Consider the following 20,983-nt stretch of genomic DNA (forward strand, 5'->3'; position numbering starts at 1 on the left):
ATTCAGTATAATATGCTTTAGTTCTATTAATTTCCCTGCAAAATTCATGATTTCATATTTATATGAAATATAATGAATTATATAAAAATTATATTATATGAAATATATATATTTCATTATCCTTTCGTCAGTTGAAGGGCTATTAGGTTGTTTTGATTACTAGCTATTATGAATAGAGCAGTAGTGAACATGGTTGAGCAAGTGTCTGTGGAATATGATGTTGAGTACTTTGCAGGGGCCATACAATAGGCCTCCATTTATATTTCTGAGAATTGTCCATACTGGTTTACAGGACTGCTTCAGCTTGTGTCTGATGCTTCCTGAGGCTGTTAAACATCTGATGATCACCCTCAACCCCCAATTTTCTTGCCTCCATTTCTCAAGTTCTGGGATTATAGACATGCATTAGCATGCCTAATTGTATGAAATATTGGAGATCTAACCTAGGGCTTTGTGTATGCTAATTAAGCATGCTACCAATTGAGGTAAACTCCACCCCTCTATTATTTATAGGCTTTATCTATATCTAGACAGATCTTGAATCTGAAATCTTCCCAAGTGCTGGAATCTTAGGTGTAAGCCACCAAAGCCAGCTACCCATTCTTCTTAAACAGAAAAATAATCCTATAGTTTAAGTCACAAAGCACAGTACAACTGTAGTAATTTAAATGACTAATAAGTACTGAGGGATAATAAAATCCCTGATTTTCACTAATCCTCCAATTTCCGTCCTCCTTGTATTAGTTTTGATTTGTTTCTGCTTAGGATAAAACCTGGGGCTGTGGAATGCTGCTTGAGTGTCCCACCACCAAGTAACTATTCTAATCCTAGCAGTACATTTTAAAACAGATTTAGAAATCCCAAAACAGATATGAATTCTTAATAGGTTCTTTACGTTTTTCATTTAGTTTCTAAAGGTCCCATAAATCCATGCACATGAATGTCACTGTAGGAACAGAAATTCTAGTATTATTTATTAATCCCTGGAGTCAAGAAGGGTGAGCTCTTCAAAATGATGATCTCATTTATAATTAATTTATACAGGACTTAATGGACTGTGACATTATAGTTTGCAATTAATGGGTTTACCTAGTAAAGAGCACCACACTGATATGAAGTATGAAAGGTCAGCTGAAGTGTTATAATTATTTGAATAGGTTATGAATCTTATGTTAGTTAGTGTCTATTATTTTGATGGACTTTGACTGGAGATAAGAGCAAGAAGCTGTGTCTTACCGAACAATTTTAAATCATTTACCATATATGTGAGTTCATGATGAATCACACTATCAAAATGCACATAACATCTAGACTCTTGGTTTGGCTTATCAAAACCTTTAATGTTCACCCAAAAAGAAGAAACAACAAACATATGCTCAAACAGATTTATTTTAATTACTTAAGTGTGTCTTAATCAGTTAATGGAATTATAATGAAGATACAAAAGAACGTCAAAGGTAAGACTTCCACTCTCAAGAAAAATAAAAATCAGTTGTCAATACTGCACAAAACAGAAAGACTAAAGGCTATCTACTGAGTAGCACAATACCAGTCAATACAAAGTGTGTCTGTTCTAAAAATTGAGAGGGCAGAAAAGTTGGAAATGGGTGGAACACAGTAGAGGCGCTCACAAGCAGCCAAAATGGAAAACAAGTTACTATAATTTTTCACTCCATGTTCTTTGCGTGTTTGTGAAATTTTATAACAACCCCTTCCCAAAGCCTTCCTGCTGCACAGAATGAGACTACTGTGGGTGTGGAAGGCCCTTCCTTAGAAACGCACAAGCAGGCCCCTTTTGTGGGCCAGAAAACCAAGAGCTGTTGCTGAAAAGATGGTGGTCAATCCAAGCAGCTTTAGCAGGCCTGGCACAGAAGGCAAGTGTCTCTCCAGGAAGGTGCTGGTAATGGGTCGTGCAGGGACATCCTGGGTTCAGAGAACATTTGCGTGAGTACAATATTGAACATGTCATTCCAGAAACTATTTCTTTCAGATTTATTTTAGAGTAACCCACTCATTTCAACCTCTGGTATAAAACACAACAGTCCCTTGTGGCTCACGCCCTCTTCTTCACCTGGCCATTTATGTGACTTTGCTAGTCTTTCTGCAACCCAAGGCTGAGATGGCCCCACCTCTCATATTTTCTCTTAGGGTATCCTCTGCCAGAATCATACTTTGGGGTTATTCTCTGTCTTCCCATCTGAAAGCCCTTGCATTCTCAGACCACAGGTCCTTGCAAATCATAAGTGTTTGTTGAGAGAGGATGGATGAATTTCTCTCTCAGCCCACCAACCTATTTCTAGCAGAAGTACTCGGACAGTAATTTTGGAGTGTCAGGGCTGTCCTCTATAGCTTTAAGCTTAAAAGGATAGAAGAATAACTGACCTTATGGATACACATTCTCTCAACTCTGTGCATCCTTCCCGCAAGTCAGAAAAAAATTCTATGGTTTTATTACAAAAAAATGTAATTGAAGTGAGTTTAAATGTGCTTCACTTTGTTCTACTCCTTCACCACAGGGTAAAGATGATAAACTTTCCCTACCTCTTCTTTTTCTACCTTATTTTCCTATTTCCTTTTGAGAATCATTAAATGAGACCATTCAATAGACATTGAAGCTCTTATGATTGAGTTCTTATTTTGAGTTTTCTTTGTTTCTTTTTACCCTCTTTCTTTTGTTTCTTGTCTTGTTAGAAATCTAACGCAGGATCTTACACATGCTAAGCAACCATTTTGCCATTGCACAATGCCTCATCCCCACTCAATTTTAAGTATGTCTAGAGTTCTCTAGAAAATATTTCCTTATGATAAAAATCATTTTTTCTTATTAATTTGCAAGATATATAGCACTGTAAATTTATCAAAGTTCATATAAACCTGTAATTCATGTGATTTACTTAAATAGCCATACATAGAATCATTAAGAAAAGGAATCTGCATATATACAATTATGCTCATGGGAACAATCATTGTTAGAGTAAATTTGTGAAATATAGCTTACCACAGACTCTGGTTCTGGCTGCCAAATTTCATCTTCTGGAATCTTCCCAATGGCATGTAGAATCTGAAATGAAAGATTACCTTGACAAATAGCAAAACAGATATTATCTTTCTTTTATTCTTTAAGAAAGAATGAAGTGAATGCCTCTAGGGATATCAAGGTAAAGGGCAGAGAAATCTACTTGACCTTTAGAAAGATTCCTAAAGATCTTTTATTTATGGCATAAAAGGTCTCAACCATTAGTTTCACCATAAATTTTAGTGTATGTGAACATACCTTAGTGGGAATGAGACTAGAAGACTTGCCAGAAAAAGAATAATATGAATTTTGAATCCTTGTGGAAATACTTTTTGATTCTATAACATCAGGTCTAGGTGATCATTTTTATTTAAAAATTTTAATAAATGTATCTGTATGTGTACTTATTGAGTGGCTGATAAGGAGGGCTGACTGAGAAGCTAAGGACAATGGCACTGGGTTTTGATTCTACTGCATGTACTGGCTGTGTGGGAACTTAGTCTGTTTGGATGCTCACCTTCCTAGACCTGGATGGAGGGGGAAGGACCTTGGATTTCCCACAGGGCAGGGAACCCTGACTGCCCTTTAAACTGGAGAGGGAGGGGGAGAGGGACTGAGGGGAGGGGGAGGGAAATGGGAGGAGGGGAGGAGGTGAAAATTTGTAATAATAATAATAATAATAATAATAATAATAATAATAATAATAATAATTGCATCAGGTGCTTGGAGAAAGCTTTGGAGATCACAGGAGGCCATCAGATCCCCTAGAACTGAATGTGGGTGCTGGGAACCAAGCCTCTGCAAGAGCAATGAGTGCTCTTAACTGTGAGACCCCTTTCCAGACCCTCTATTTTTAAAGATCTGTTGTATTTGTAGTTATATGCATGTGTGTGTCTGATGTGCAGACACACCTCTGACTCTGAAGATGGCATTGTTTCCCCTGCAAATTAAGTTATAGACAGTTGTGAGCCTCCTGATGTGGGCACTGGGAACCAAACTCAAGTTCTCTCAAAGAGTAGGAAGCTCTCTTAACTGCTGGACCATCAGTTAATATCTCTTAAGTACAACTGAAATCTGACCTCCAGTTCAAGTAAAATTTTAGATATTTTCATTATTTTGTTTGATTAAGCTGTTCCTTTTCCTTAAAACTGCTATTATAATGGTTTCCCAGGTCTATAGCTGGGGAATATGGTTTGTGTGGGGATACTGCCAAGCTCTCAGGTATTTTTGAGCTATTTATCAAGCTTTTGTGCACCTCAAGCCCATGATCCTGGGCCCTACCTCTCTGGCAGCTCTCTCCCCAGCCTCCACAGCTCCCTCCATGTAGCCACTCCAGTGTGTGGCCGTCTCAGTGCCTGCAAAGAAAATCCTGCCCACTGGCTGACGTAGAACCCTGGGAACAAAAACAGAGAAGTAAATGTCATTTCATAAATCCAGAAATGGGTTCTCTCATGAGGACCCAGGCCAGTTCATTTCTTAGATTAAAAACTTCTAGGAAGACACTGGCAATGTGGAATAATGTTCCGTAGGGACCTTAGATATTCTATTATCTCTGTCATGGGCAAAATGGAACAAAAGTGGAAGTTCACACACTCCAGTTCCAAGAGACTACAGGGAAAAGATCTGACATTAATATGGACAAAATAAGTATTTGATTATCTTTATGAAGTGATTAAGCCAAGCATGTATGGTTACCTTTATATGAGGAAGGTGTCACATGCTTCTGATTTCTTACCTAGTTATTCTACCACTAAACTTGACAGTTTCTTCTAACCAAGCTTTGCCCTCCTCATCTGTTTTAATAATTACTTGTTTTGTTTTATTTCTGTATGATACAGGATGTATCCAAAGGCTTTATATATGCTAGGTATGTGTTCCACTACTGAACCGCATCCCCAGACCTTATCTATGTCTTAAAGGGATAGTCTAATGATTTTAAAGATGGCTTATAATATTAAAACTGAATAAATAAATAAGTCTTATGGTTAATGATAATTAACTCCTATTCGCTACATTTCAGAATAATTACATCAAACTTTAAGTTAAAAATTGTTGGGCACCAGCTCTTCAAAGTTCATTACTCCCCACCAAACCCCTAGTATTATTATTATACACATTTCCACAGGAGAATGTGGAGGCAGACTGTGGTAGGCCCTGTGATGCACCACCAGGAATGAAGGACTTGTTTGTTGGTGGAAGTCCTTCCAGAAGATGGTATTCTCATGCGGGCACTCGTTGGAGGTGGCTATTTCCACTGGAGAAAACTACATCATGACTCCTTCCAGCACCAGTGACTGACAGAAATAAGCTTTTAAAAAATGCAAGCCCCAAACTTCAACATGAGACCACTTAGAAGGACCATTCTACTTCCAGAATGCTTTTAGAATGCTTCATGGGGTCAGCTGGCACCTTTGTTGAAATTGCATCATCACCTAGCTTGCCCGTCCAGCTACTCTTGCTTCCTTCCTCTCCCTTTCCCTAGTTTCAATCCTAAGGACACAGCGGAATATCTATCCTGTTTACTGCTTGCTTCAGGGTCTTCTTCCTAGAATGTAACCAACAACAAAAGTGAAGTGCTTTTCTCTAGTTTACAGACAGCAAATAGCAGAGGTAGTATTCGAATCCAAGTGATCTAACAACTCTAACACAGTCTTGCTACATGTCATCTCTGTACTCGGTTCTATTTTCTTTGTAATCTTTTCAAGAACTCCATGACAGACTACTAGTTAACATCTCACATTACATAGAAACCAACAGGCTCAGAGCAATGTGCAGTGACTCAGCAAGAGCCACAGTGCTAGAAAACTGCAGATGCAGCATTTGAAATATGTCGAGCAGCTGCCAACATCTCTATTTTTACCATCTATGTGTTACCTAATATATTACCATCACAGTTTCCATAGTGCTAGCATTCTAAGCAAAGAGATGGAAAGATCACAGGCACGTAGCCCATAAGAATGAAAGTCTGTTATCACGCTTACAAACACACCTTAAAAGGAGTACCATTTACAGCCATTTTCATTCCATGTCAGGCTTCCATGATCAAAAAAGGTTCTTAACTGTTGAGCCACTTCTAAATCCTTGATTCTTGTCATTCTGTCGTCAGTATCTCCTATAGCCCCGTCACACCTAGCTTTGCCCAAGGCCTCGTTTGCAGGATTCCAAACAATGATTGCTTATATACCATTTGGCCTAGACTGCATTCCCCAGGAGGCTTCTTCTGCTCCCTGCAGCCTGACACAAAGCCATTGCACTTCACTAGCTAAGGTGAGATTGCAGAATTCCACAAGTGCCCAGAATATTTTATAGCCTTTAAGGAAAGCACTGGCACTACTACTTTAGTACTTTCTTTTCTAATGTTCTGTCCTTCCTCTGCTTCCCACCATTGCCTCCAACACTGTCAACTCTTCAGAAAGGAGGTACTGATATTGACATCTTTAGAAACAGTAAGGAAATGGTTGGCACTTATCCAGTACACACCGAATGAAACAATTACTTGTACTTAGTTTGTACCCAGCATATCTGAAAAGCAACCTAATGACTCAGAAGTTTATTGGACAGTATCAATATCCTTTAGCCCTCAAATTTTCTCTGGATTCTATTTTGGCCTCTATAGGCAGATAAGGAACATAATCTCCAGAATCATTAATCATCTTTTGCTAAACAAATTTTGACCCTTCTTCCACACTGGTTCTCATGGAGAGCTGGATCACTTGCCTTTACCCATTAACACTCTGTGTTGTACTCTCTCAATGCCCTTTCATTATTTCTCCTGATTTAGTTTAGTGTTGCTAGGAGAATTGGAGTAATGACTCTTAATTTACACCTTGTTATCATCATCAAATGCATTGAACTCAACACCAGTGATTCATACTTGGATGCACAATGCTCTTACTACTAAAAACCTATGAACTCTGAATGGGAGAGTCATATCATATGTTATAATCAGGATAAAGTTTCTAAAGAATAACTCAGATAATAATTACATTATCTTGTGTTTCTCATGCATGTGCTAAGGAAAATCAAAACCAACAACAATAATGACTAAATAGTTGATTGCTAGTAATAGAGTAGGAACCCAAGCCCTTTCCTCCTTGGTCTAGAATTGATTCTAAGTTTACAGTGCCATGCCCACATTGACACAGAACAGTGCCTGGGGAAGTTTATTGAGTTCCAGACTAAGTATTAGGACACAGTACTGTCAATCTTAACGAACCCTCTGGCTATTTAAAGTGCTTCTTATGTGTCAACTTTCTCTGGTTATATTGGTTGAGTTTACTTCTCTAGCAGAATGAAGAATGGAACCAGCAAACATGGTGCAGCACTGTGACTTCCTTTATGAGACGCATGAGCATCAAAGGAAGTTGGGGATATTTTTTTCTCTCTGGTATTGACAAAAACTAGCAAGAAACACGGTAACACTTATCTGGAGCTTGGCTTCAATTGCAGGGCTTTCAGTCACAGCTCGGTTCATTTTTATTTATTAAACATGGCTTGTTTGAATAATGTGTGCCAGCCCTGTATGAGTTGGTGCAGTGATGGGGCAGTACCTTCCATACTGGGTCATGATGCCGGGAGGGAAGTAGGTTGTGTAGCAACCTCCGGAGTACTGCTCTTCACACCAGTTCATCTCTTCATAATGGACTGGCTGTGAGGAAGAGGGACAAAAGCTTGAAAGAGAGGCAGAGGATGGTATCTTGTCTATTGTGTATCCAGTACATGCTTATAGACTTCATTGTACAGAACAAATTGCACCTGTCTCTTAGAATCTGAAAGACACTGCTTCCAAGCCTTCCTGCTCCCTCAAGGCTTTTGTAGAAAGTAGTGCAGTATTGGCATGTAATGTGTGCAACCCTCCTGTATGTTTTAATTCATCTCTAGATTAGTTATAGCACACACTGCAATAAAATGCCATGCAAATACTTATCACACTGAAACTTCAGGCAGTTTTTCAAATATTTTTCAGGACCTGTACATACAGAAGGCTATATGCACTTCTGAAATACAGCCGTATTATCCTGATGTTTCTTAAGACAGGTCTTTGGGCAGGTAAATGTTTTGAATAATAAACTTGTAATAATTTCAGACATTACAAAGTTTTCTCATTTGTCACATACCTGTCTTAATTTAATTATGCTCTGAGACAAAGTTTTCTCATGTGGTATAAGCTTACCTAAGAGTTTTGATTCTCCTCTCCTGCCTCTACCTTCCAAGTATTGGGATCATGGAAATGCACCACTATTCCTGAACATGGGTATCTTAAGTTCTTGCTCATAATAATTATCAGTTTCCAGTTTCACTTTCTTTTACCTATCAGAAAGCTTTTAGTGTTCAATGGTTTTGAAAAAGTTTTAAAATGATATAGTTTACAAGGATGGCTGACCAAGAAAAACAACCAGAAGTGTTTATCTATGAAAGAGACGATGTTTTGGTAGCAGCAAGCTTTGCTGGAGGTAGAATAATCTTCATAGTATGTGCTCACTATGCCAGGATGGTTGAAGCTGTAAAACAACCACTGGTCTGGAAAATGTGTTTTAGCCATTAAGAGGCTGTATTTTAGCTGAGAGATTTGCAAAATCCGAACTCCTTATAAAAATAGAGCACAGACCTAGCATGCAACACCCTAGGTTCAATTCTACCTGGGGATGGGGGGAGCCAACAATGAATAACCTAGACAGAAAGTTTATTATTCAGCATATTTTGAAAACAGAACATTGATATAACAAAATATTTAGAACTAGACTTTGAAAGCTTTTGTTTTTTTTTAATTCAATCATTTAGTTGACTTTGCATAGTCATTTAAGGTGTCCTATTTACAAAGTGTGAGGGCCTGCCTAAGTAGTGACAGGCCCTAAGTCCCTTTCCGTGTTATCCCTATCATTATGCTTTCTTTTGACATCTGAGGGCAGCTGTTGCTTTCTGAGCATCTTTCTCTGGCTCTTTGCAGCCAATCAGAAGAAAGGTTTTTTTCATTTCCCCTTTCTCCAAGGAATTTCTTTCTCTGACACAACAAATATCAAAGTCACACTGAAGCAGGTGACTTTCTTTGTATAAAAACACACACAAGGACAAAAACAACATCTTTTCAGCATTAGAAATTGATCATCAATATCCTTTTTAGAAGACACTTTATCAAATAAAAATTATCACCTTTTAGAAAATACAAAAACAACTTCTTATCTCATTAAGCAATCATTCAATGATTTCATACGGTGCCAGAGACTTTGATTTACAAACTGCTGTCACCCAAATGCCTGCTCTGGGAACAGCTCTGACTTTAGGGACAAAAGAAGCACTACCTAAGCCCAGAGTATGCCCCAGGTTCCTTGCCTCATTATATACACAGACAGGACTAGCTCACACTTTATGGAACCATTTATACATTAAACCTATATGTACAGACCCTTCTGTGATTCTTTGGGAAAAGATGAGCAGTAGGGTTCAACTGACACAAACCTGTCCCTGAAAATGCTTTTGGGGCAAAAAATAACCCCAGGCCTCTCCCCATTGGAAAAAGACTGGGAAACCTTACCTGCAGAGCTTCTTGGGAGTTCAGAACTTTTGCATATAGCTCACAAAGTTTCTTCAGTCTGTACAAAGAGAAAAAAATAACGTTTTAATGATGAAAATGAAGGTTAAAGGAACTGAGACAAAGAAAGAGTCAGAGACATTTATTCCCTGTATCAAAGTGTCTGAGTGCTAGCTTTTCCACTTTGGCATTTCATGTTAACTAATTACTGTTTTCTTTTGTTTGAGATACTACACTGCTACGTAACCCAGGCTTGCTTGGCATTCTCATTCTTCTTGCCCTGACCTCTCATGAGAGATGATTACAGGAAAGTGTGACCATACCCAACTTCATTTTAATTTTTGAAAACAAAGAATTTATCATATTTCTAATATCTTAAAACTAATAGGGAGACTATTGCTAAATCTTTAAGAAAAAAACTAAAGTGAATCTCTGGGTATATCAACTTGGAAAGGCGTGTCTCAGGTTCCTCCCCTGACTTCTCAACTTGGAAAGGAAAGTAGCAGCGATCTGCATTTTACAAGCATTCCAAGTGAATCTCAAATTTGAAAACCACCAATATAAGGTTTCTAGTCCAATAATGGTTTCTTATAAATTCTTAGCAAATTCTAGCTTCTAAGTCTAGTGGTAGAGTTGGAAGTAAGCCGGCAATTATAATTAACCAAATAAGATGAATCAAGTAGTTTATCAATTAACATAAATCTAGCTAATGATATATGTCTTTAAATAAATATAGCTGTTTCAATACTGTTTTTATAGATTAGTAATACTATAAAGGGGATCTTAAGCATGATTTAGAGTTGTAAAAGTAGTATTATCATGAACTGGAGAGTGGGTTCAGGAGTTAAGAGAGTTGCTGCTATTCCAGAGGACTTGAGTTCAATACTCAGCATTCATGTGGTAGCTCACAGCAGGTTGCAACCCCTGCCCCAGGGCATCCAGCACATTCTTCTAGTATCATCAGGCACCAGGCATAGCGCAATATGGTGCACACACATACATGCAGGCAAAACACTCATACACATAAAACTAAATCTCTTTCTAAAATGTAATCTTGTTTTAAATCTAGGAACTCTTTCTACAAGCAGATGACCAAAAACTCTTACTTTCTTCTGCATCTCTCTTCCTCTGAAATAGCTTGGCACGGACAGAGGAATGATGACAGAATAAAGGTATGCAGGTAACATTAGAAATGGAATGAAATCTATAAAGAGGCTTAGAATTCAGAAAGGTGGGCCTTTTAAACCCTTGGAGAAGAGACTGATAATTCCAAAATATGGCTGCCAAGGAAAGAAATGAAATTGAACCTTCACTTCTTTTTAAAAAGTTATATTTTATTTATTATTTGAGAAGTTTTTACATATATGCAATATATTTTGATCATTTCTCTCCTCCAATCTTCCCCTTAACTCCTTCTATATCTATTCCCTATCCCCTCCTTTTTTAATGACTCACCAAGTCCAATATGTGCTAGCTATTTATTCATGGATGTGGGCTCAGCCACCAGACCATGGTCAGTTTACTAGAGTCTACATCCTTAAAGAAACCATGGCTTTTCTCCCCTAGAAGGCATCAATAACTCTTTGGTTATTAATAAGCAGTCATGAGTACCTCGACACTCTATGATATAAACTCTTACTTCAAAATATACTTCAGAAAAAGAAAAGATTTTCAGATAGAGTCCAGAGATGGGCACGGTGTTGCATGCCTGTGATTTCAGCACTCGAGAGATGGAGGCAGGAAGCCTGGGACTTAAAGGCAAGCCTGGGCCAAATAGTGAGTCAGAGGGCAGCCTGACTAGGCAGCAAGTCACCTAACTCCTCTTTCATTATTAGCCCCAAAGTGGTGGGAAAATGGATAATTAAAAATACATATCTTGGAGGGTTGAAGAAATAAATCAGTGGTTAAGAGTGTATATTGTTGGGGCTGGAGAGATGGCTCAGAGGTTAAGAGCATTGCCTGCTCTTCCAAAGGTCCTGAGTTCAAGTCCCAGCAACCACATGGTGGCTCACAACCATCTGTAATGGGGTCTGGTGCCCTCTTCTGACCTTCAGGCATACACACAGACAGAATATTGTATACATAATGAATAAATAAATATTTAGAAAAAAAGAGTGTATATTGTTCATTGGAGGACCCATGTTAAGTTCCCAGAATCTACACTGGGCAGTTCATAGTTGCCCAAAACTTCAGTTCTAGAGGTATCCAACACCTCTGGCCTCCAAGGGAACCTTCACTCACATGTACACACACACACACACACACACACACACACACACACACACACACACGTTACATAGACATACACACATGCACTCACCCACATGACACACATGTTTAGAAAATAAAATATAAACAAAAGATAAAGCAAAAACAGTATTTTGGAATAGAATTTTTCTGTGTATGACAGATCATTTATTAAACTGTTAAAATGAATAATCTTGACCACATAAAAAGATACAGCTGTTACAGTATATGATGATTAAGTTCTGAACATGATCAAAAGGACAAATTGGGAAAAGATGTGTTCAAGGCATTGAAGATTAAGTAGTGAGTCAATCAGATAACACTTCCTAAATTTCATGGATCTTATATTCCATTGGGAATATTTTAAAATCTATGGCCCAGTCAGACTTCCACAACTCTGGCCATGCATCAATGTAGCACTGGTTTTGGAGAACAAGCTGATGCAGACAGAAAGAATGCACTGTAAAGTCATTTAGGCTTTGGGTCATTAAATATGTTACCAGTGGTGAATGAAAAATTGCCAGAAGACATAACCTCCAGAGAAATTAGTCTCTGTACCTATAATCTACAACTGCTATGCATCACTTATGTAGTGCTGCCTAACCTAGCAATTTGTCTACTTCTCTCCTTCATAAGTAAATGTTCAGCACTCTCATTATGTCCTTTTTCATACTGTTCATAGTTCTGAGCATAATGTCTTTGTACAATAACTTGATAAGTAGTAATTTGAATATTTGGTTCTTAAGTAATAAGCATTGTGGCATATAAGACCCTTGTCATTTGCATAGCAGATACATCACATTAGTAATGCACATATTATAGGGTATTTTGTAAGTTAAAAAGCAAATAAACACTGAAAGACAACTAAATAGTCAAAAATGAAAGAAGAAAGGAGGGAGACAAAAAGGCAGAGGAAAGAAAGGCAACTTACTTGAAAAGCCACACTCCCTATTTAGTATGTGTTCTTGCTCTAAAAGATTATTTTCTTCCAACTTAAAAAATAAAAGGAAGTAAGGAAATAAGAAAGGAGAGTAGAAGAGAGGAAGAGAAGGAAGAATGGCAGACAAGGGATGAAGCAGGGCAAATGAGGGAGGAAAGGAAGGAAGTTGGCAGGGAATGAGGGAAAGAAGCAGAGTGAGAAAAGGAAGGAAGGAGGAGGGACTTGGGTGAGGGAGAAGAAGAAAGAGGAGAGGGAAGAAAGAAAGAGAGAGAGAGAGAGAGAGAGAGAGAGAGAGAGAGAGAGAGAGAGAAAGGAAGGAAGGAAGGAAGGAAGGAAGAAAGAAAGAAAGAAAGAAAGAAAGAAAGAAAGAAAGAAAGAAAGAAAGAAGAAAGAAAACATTTTGTTACCTTTCTTCTTTGGTAAGGCGTGTCAGTTTTCTAGCTTTGTGAGCCAGGATAAATCTGAAAACACAAATAAGAAAAAGTGGGCAATTTAATACTTTCTTTCATCTTAGCTTCATTTCTATAGCTACACACACTCTGTGCAGCATGTAGAAGAAACCATTTATATACTAACAATATTCATAGTGTCCCTGTTTTTATATTGCATTCCTGACAGTGAGGAGCACTTTCTGGCTTTGGGAGATCAAGGTACCAAAAGTAAATGTCTGGCCATGATTTCTGCCTAGGGTAATATGGTGACGGAACCACTGCCCTCCATCAAGCTGGTGACCAAGAGGAAAGGACTTGGACTTCAAATGCTCACTTAAGGCTGTGTCTGAGGTCTCCAGTCCTTTGCCCTCTTGCCCTTTGGTTCTGTCTATAACACTTAGATTTTTGGATGCTGTCACATTTCCAACTCAACAACTGCTTTCTTCTTAGCAACTTGTTTTGCCCTACCTGTTCTCGCCTTGGCCTTCTGTTGGTCATCTCAATGTTTACTCTAGTAAATATGTCTTTATATCCACTACTGACCCCCAAACACTCTTCAGCTATGCCAGTCTTCCCTAGCAAGGTGAAGATAGGGCTGGCCTTCACTTCTTTGTAGTGGGACTCAGAAAAAAGCTCACTCTCATAAGTAACATTTACTGTGAGTTAGATAGAATGGTCATTACCCAAACTCATGTTGAATTATAATGACATTGAGAGGTGGTAGGGACTTTCAGAACATTACTTCGTTAGAAATTCAAAGGACTAATATGCTTTTCATGACAGTGGTTTACTTCTTAGGAGAATGGGCTATTTTAGATAGCAAGCTTGGTTTCTCTGCTTGCTTCTTTGAATCCACTCTTGCCATGTGATTTTGCAATAGATGTTTATCCCTCCCACTTTTCTGCCATGTATGGAGTAGCATAAGTTCCTCATTAGAAGCCGAGTGCATATTGATTCCATGCGCTTGCACTTCCAAAACTGTGAGCTACAGCGAAGCTCTTTCCTTCCTCAGTTGGTCAGTCTTAAGAATTTTGCTGCAGCAACAGACAACATAGTAAACTACATGGATGCCCACAAACTACTTAGTAAAACACTCCTCCTAGTAATACACTGAGTAAGATCAGTCTATCATGTAAAGATGTCCCCGAAATATATCTACTAATACATTAAATATGAGGTAGAAAATTGATACAACAAAATTTAAATGTTATTCGTATTTGACATCTAGGTATTTATTAATTAAAAAGAAGGAATAAAATACTTCTAACACTGAATTCGGAGATTAGTACTATCAAGTAAAAAATTCTTTTAACAAAGCTTTGTATTCCTTAATCAACAGTATTCTATTGCTTTGCCAATAGCAAATACGACTACAATACTATAATTGTGCCTTACCCAATTATAGCGGCATAACTGCCATCGGGTTTGGTATCATCCAATGTGTATGCAATTGGAGCTTCCTCTCCTTCAATAACCATGGTTCCACAGAAATCTTAGAAAACAGTGAAGTGAATGAACATGTTCATTACCATATCATTTCACCCACAACAAATGCAATTAAACATACAGTTTTCAACTTGAGAAATTTGGAGGCCAAACATAACACATTATACTCTAAGTATATGAAAGCAAATTAAACTGATGTCAAGGAGACGGCTAGGTAATCAAGGTCTTATGAAAAAAGTGAGTAGGTCCAGACATTGTAGCACAGCTGGTACAGTGCCTTGGATTTGTTCCCCAGCAGTGAACAAACTGGGTGTGGTGGTACATACCTGTGATCCCCACACCTGGAGGTAGAGGCAGAGACCTCAGGTATATAGTGATTTTGAGACCAACTATGTAAAACACTGTCTTGAACAAAATCAAAGTGGTAAATGGAAATGGAAATACAAGAGACTACATGTTCCTATTTCATGAGGAGCTGCTCCTCTTCCAACTTTTCTTTTAGGGTGGGGTCTCACTATATTGTTCAAGCCAGTCATGAACTCCCGGTCTCATGTGACCTTCCTGCCTCAGCCTCTTGAATAGCTAGGACTACAGATGGTCCTACTGTGTCATGACACTTAATGACTTAATGCCAGTTGAAGCAGCCTTCAACTTTTAGAACACAGGGTAGAGAGCACATGGGAAACTAAAATGAACCACAGAGTCCCATTTTAAACCTGACCTCTAAAGACTCTTTTCTTTCAAGAATAGCAACATGGGTAAGAATTTTAATTTATTCTGAATTAAGGTAATCTTATCATCACTGTATGGAACAAAATACAGTTGGACCTCTGTATCTGTGAGTTCTGTAATAGTCAATTCAAACTTACTATCAAAAAAAATTTAAGGACAGGCTTGGTGGCACATATCTTTAACCCAAGCATATTCTAGATAGAGACAGGAGAATTTCTGTGCATTCAATACTAGTTAGCTGGTCTACATAGTGAATTCTAAGACAGCCAGGGCTACATAAAGTGATCCTGTTTCAAAGAACCAAAAACATTTTTAGTTAAATCTATACTAACTGAATATATCAACTTTTCTTGCTATGATTCCCTATGTATAGTGTTTATATTGAGGTGTTTATATTATTTATACATATACATATATTACATACACATATATATAGTATAAACATATATATTGTATAATTGCTATTAGATGGCAACTTGTATTAAGTATTTTAAATAGAAATTATTTAGAGTATATTGGAGAATATGTGATAGGGAGGTGGAGAGGATCTGGAAGGAGGAGTGAAAGAATATGATCAAAATACGGTGTATTAAATAATAACTAAACACTAACTAATTACATCAAACAAACAAAAAACCTAAACTAGTGTTTATTCCTTGTCCTAAATTCTATCAACTTGCCCATAGCCAGCTACCTAAAATTTGTGGCCTGGGTCTCAGAAGGAAGAAACTCAGCCCCATTATGCTATTGTTATTGAATTCAAAGGGCAAAAGGACAGAGCTCTTTGAGGTAAGTCCTTTGAAAAGGGTAGAATACTTGCTCAGTAGATATTCCAATACAGTAAGAACAATAACCAGGACTAGCTGCTGGCAGGGGAGTTAAGAGACTGAAGCATGGCTGGGTAAGGTTATCAATTGGCTGTCCCTCCTTATCTAGGAGATTTTACTTCAAGAACTGGCGTGGAAAGTCCTTCTGTATATGTGTTGCTTTTATTGGTTAATGAACAAAGCTGTTTTGGTCAATGGCTTAAGAGAGTAAAGCCAGGTGAGAAATCCAAACAGGGATGAAGAGAGAGACTAAGAGGAGACAGGGAGGAAACCATATAGCTACCATAGGAGACAGGCACCTTCACCAGAGTCTGCCAAAACTTTGCCGGTAGACCACAACCTCATGGTGATGTATAGATTATGGGATGGGTTAGTTTAGGTTATAAGAGCTAGCTAGAAATATGCTTAAGCTATTGGCCAAACAGTATTGCAAATAATACAGTTTCTGTGTGATTATTTTGAGTCTGAGCAGCCGGGAACAAATGAATAGCCTCCAACTACAAAGAACCCCCAAGAGAACCAAAATCCTTGAGTGTGCAAGTCTCTTACATAAGGTGGGAACCTAAACACATTCTCTTATACACTAAAAGTAATTTTGAGATTGCTAAAAATACCTAATAGGATATAAATGCCACATAAATTTTTATATTAAATGACTGAGAAACTAACAAGAACAAAAGGCCTACACATATTCAAGACAGGTATAATTCTCTTCTGAATTTTGTTCATCTGAAGCTGGCTAGATGTGATGAGCAGAGCCCATGGATACAGAGGGCTGACTGTGCACAGGAAATGCTATCCAGACACCAAACTGTGACACTATTCTCAATTGTTTCCAACACAGTCTTATGTCTACAGTCTTCCTCCCATTCAAGTCCACCCTAGCCTTATTTTACCCTCAGCCGAAGGGATTGCTCATCTTTCCTAGTCTTCACTCGGTAGATAAGTAGACATGATCAGAGAACAAAAAGAAATGATTGTACATGTTGTTCAAAGCAGCAGATACTAACTGCATGTGGTGATTCACTTAAAGCAATAAAATGCCAAAAAATTGTTTTTAGTGTCACTAACCACATTTCAGGTGGTTGGTACCCATATGTATCTAGTGATGTGAATGTTAGACATGATACATCAGGAGTGTTTCCTACAATGCACAGTGCAGCACTTTCGTGAGCATTCCCATTCACTGTCCTACCTGGTGTAGTAGCATAAATATACATGGATGAAGAAATGGATTTTATTTCCTTTAGTAGGAGCTTGACACTAAGAAAACATGACCTGAAAAATTTCACAATTGCCACTTTTTGGGTGTGTGAAGTTAGGGATAAAGCACAGAGTCTTGCATGTGCTGTGAGATCATTCAATTATTGAGCTACATCTCCATTTATGAATCCATGTTTTATAAATTCATGCTTTTGGTATCTTAGAAAATAAAGTCACATGTTTTCATGGAGATTTGGAGAGGATTAAATAAACTTGAAATCAAATTATTGAAAGAATTGGTCAGATTCCAAGGAAAAATAATTCATGAGTTTGTGTCAATATATTTTATTTGCAAGAATTGTTCATAGAAACTGCAGTAGCCAGAGATAGTGGCACACACCTATAATACCAGTATTCAGAAGGTCGAGACCGCAGGATCAGGAGTTCTTTGTCCAGAATTCTAACAAAAATAGTTATATCCAAATATGTATCTTGATACAAAGTTTCTTGGGCCTTCTCTGCTACGTCTTTATGTCCAGAATGTACTTACCCTTTTGCCTCCAGAAAGGTTCTTTATAATAAACTATGCACTTAATGACTGAACCCAAAGGCACACGAGTGATCAGCTGGTTTCTTAGCATCGGCAGGGGAGGACTATAGTGAATCTTCATGCCAAGAATAGGTGGAATGGCACTAATCACATATTTAGCCTGAAAGAAAAGTAAACATGGTTAAACACCATTGGCCTGCTACAGAAGATTTTTTAAATCCTCTCTCTCTCTCTTTATGTTTCTACCCTTGCTCCCTTTTCATCCCTTAACAGTGAAGCCAGAAAGACCTTGTTAAAAACTAAAGCAGCCTTTAATACTCCGTAGTTCTAAACCTTCCATGCCTTCCTGGTTGCCTCTCCATTCCATTTCTTAGTCCCTGCCTTCATTTTGCTTGCGTTTTGATCACCTTGCATTACTTGGTCAGTCCAGACATGCTTCCAATTTAGGCCCTGGTCCTGGCTGTTGTTCCATCCATCTGTAGTTCTTTTCCCACAGAGTCATCTCCTTCAGCTCTAGTTTACCTATGTTGCCTTTGCTAACAACCTTATTTAAAGTAACATGATCCATCATCCCAGTCATCCTTACAGGATGCCTTCTTCTTTTCCCATTTGATTTGTCTGCTGTGGAATAATGTTCTTGTACACTGTAAAGATTTATGACTTGTATTAGTTTAATAAAATGCTGATTTGCCAGTAGCCAGGCAGGAACTATAGGTTGGCTGACCAGACAAGGAGAATTCTAGGAGAGGAAAGGCACAGTCTGCAACCACCAGCCAGATGTAGAGAAAGCAAGATGAGAATGCCTTACTGAGAAAAGGTATCAAGCCATGTGACTCAACATAGACAAGAATTATGGGTTAATTTAAGATGTAAGAGCTAGTTAATAAGAAACCTGAGTTAATAGGCCAGTTTATAATTAATATAAGCCTCTGTGTGTTTCTTTGGGACTGAACAGCCGTGAGACTGAGCAAGACAGAAACTTTCATCTACATTCTTCCACACTACTTATCACTATTTGATACACTTTAGATTTCAATATATTTGGCTATAGCTTTAGTCTTTTGCTAAAATGTAAAACCTCATGAAGTGAGAAAATTCCAAACTCTTAGAATAATGCCAGGCCCATAAGCCATCCTTGATACTTATCAAATATTTCCTTTGGTTTTTTAATTACGCAAGGGTCAATTAAAGTGAGTACATTTTTAATCTTCTCTCCTCTCAAAGAGTTTCATTCCTTTTGTTTTCTTTCAGGCAGATGTAGCTGTGGCCAATCAATTCTAAGAAGTCTGGGCTATCCTTGACCTCATATATGCTTCAGTTACACATGGGATTCTGATCGCTTTCCCTCACTTTGAGAGTCTTACTTACCTCATATATTTCATGGTTTAAGGTTTTCACAACAACATTTTCCCCATTCTGGTCAATGTGAACCACAGGCCTCTCAAGCTTCACTCGGTTCCCAAGGAGCTCCATTATCCGCTCACTCACTTGACCGGACCCACCAACAAATTTCCTTTCCTGGAAAGAAGAAAACTGGACTAAGGGTGGATGGTCAACATAAGAGCTGACATAAACAGCTAAGTGGCTGTTTCCCCTGGCTATTCCTTCTCTAATGTATATGAAATTTCATAGTATTATTGGGAATAATTTCCTATACATTGTTGTCAGATTTACTTTTACTTACATTTTTATTGTTAGTTGGATTTTTAACTAGAGGCTACTGTCATTTGACAAAATTATAGGCTTGGCTTATTAATTGACCCCAAAGCTATATTACTATGGATTCCAGTGCTCCAAACTGAGCTGAACATTCTCAGAATAAACCTGGTTTCCCTTTTGCCTGGTTAACACATTGCTCTGGGCCCCTTCTACATTCTTTTGCTGGTCCATTGGGCCTAGTCAAACTCTACGTACATATTGACCATCATTTTCCTGAGTATTACTAGTATTTGTTCTGTGACTCAGAATCAGACACACCCCATTTCTGCCGTTCCTACACTACACCTCCAGCACCAAGTCATTTTCCTTCTATTTTGGGTGGGCCCACCTTATCTAGGGTCATATATCTGCTGCTCCATTGGCCACCAATATCATTTCATCTTGCTGAATCTACCTGTCTGTAGGCCCGTATTTCATACAAGGTATTTGCAGCCAGGCTCTCTGGCCATGCTTAATTTCCAAGGCAGCTGCAATCCTGCCAAACAAGCTGGCCACCTAACAAAGGCAAGGATGCATGGTTCCTTCTCTTTTGTTAAAATGTAGATCGCCTGGGGAGAGGTGTAGAATCCAAGCTGGTGACTTAAGTTGCAGGTGATTCAGTAGTCCCATGTCCCCCGGAAAGAGAATATTAATGAATTTCCACCTTGGTTTACCCAGGGGATAAAAGGTGTTTGAATAAAAAAACACGGGTAGATCTTCAGGAATGGATGAAGCCTGAGATGCCCTTCCCATATTGCTGTGTGAACTGTGTCTCATTATTTCCTGCACCTCTGTATGGGTTGAGTTAGGAAAAAATAGTTTCTATGTTGGGGCCACGGACCCTGACACCTGTCTTCAGCCCTGTTTCCAAACATTCAGGAGTTTCTGAATACTATACCTGGCTATGCACACAGTTTACCTGACTGCCTCCTCATCCTCAAGTTTTAGAGCAGCTAATTCAAAAATCATTATACTATTATTAGTAGTAATTGTGTGCGTGCGTGTGTGTGTGTGTGTGTGTGTGTGTGTGTGTGTGTGTGTTTGCGTGTGTGTGTGTGTGCATGATGTGTATATGTGAGTGGAAGTGTTAAGGTCAGGGAGCAATTTTATGGAGCCAGTCTTATTCTTTCTACCTGCTCTGAACTTAGCTGTTAAACTTTTATAATAAGCTCTTTTACCTGCTGAAGAGCTTCATTATTCATTGATTAACTTTTTAAAGACTTTTTCAAATAGGTCTACAAAGAAGGTGAAAAGAGGAGGAGGAAGAAGAAAGGATAGGAGGTGAAGAAGACAGGAAGGAAAGGAGTAAAACACCAAACAGATTAAAAACTTAAATTCATTTTATACTCTGCCTAACAGGGGAC

General features: G+C 38.3%; 1 protein-coding gene across 2 annotated transcripts in view; it reads right to left on the reverse strand.

Annotated features, from left to right (window-relative positions):
* Positions 1–1,371: 1,371 nt before the first annotated feature.
* The window catches only part of Maob (monoamine oxidase B), a 104,742-nt gene continuing 85,130 nt past the window's right edge, over positions 1,372–20,983 (reverse strand). The window contains exons 7-15 of one of the 2 annotated variants that reach the window (XM_075957804.1): positions 19,290–19,439; positions 17,922–18,081; positions 14,559–14,655; positions 13,140–13,193; positions 9,549–9,606; positions 7,567–7,664; positions 4,298–4,409; positions 2,999–3,061; positions 1,372–1,923 (exon numbers count right to left, since the gene is read on the reverse strand). In XM_075957804.1, coding sequence (XP_075813919.1) covers positions 1,771–1,923; positions 2,999–3,061; positions 4,298–4,409; positions 7,567–7,664; positions 9,549–9,606; positions 13,140–13,193; positions 14,559–14,655; positions 17,922–18,081; positions 19,290–19,439 — 945 coding nt within the window. In that variant the 3' untranslated portion in view covers positions 1,372–1,770. The remainder of the gene's footprint in view (positions 1,924–2,998; positions 3,062–4,297; positions 4,410–7,566; positions 7,665–9,548; positions 9,607–13,139; positions 13,194–14,558; positions 14,656–17,921; positions 18,082–19,289; positions 19,440–20,983) is intronic. The other variant, XM_075957805.1, reaches the window with a different exon arrangement.

Source organism: Microtus pennsylvanicus, chromosome X (genome assembly GCF_037038515.1).
Source record: "Microtus pennsylvanicus isolate mMicPen1 chromosome X, mMicPen1.hap1, whole genome shotgun sequence".
NCBI classification, from domain to species: Eukaryota; Metazoa; Chordata; class Mammalia; order Rodentia; family Cricetidae; genus Microtus; species Microtus pennsylvanicus.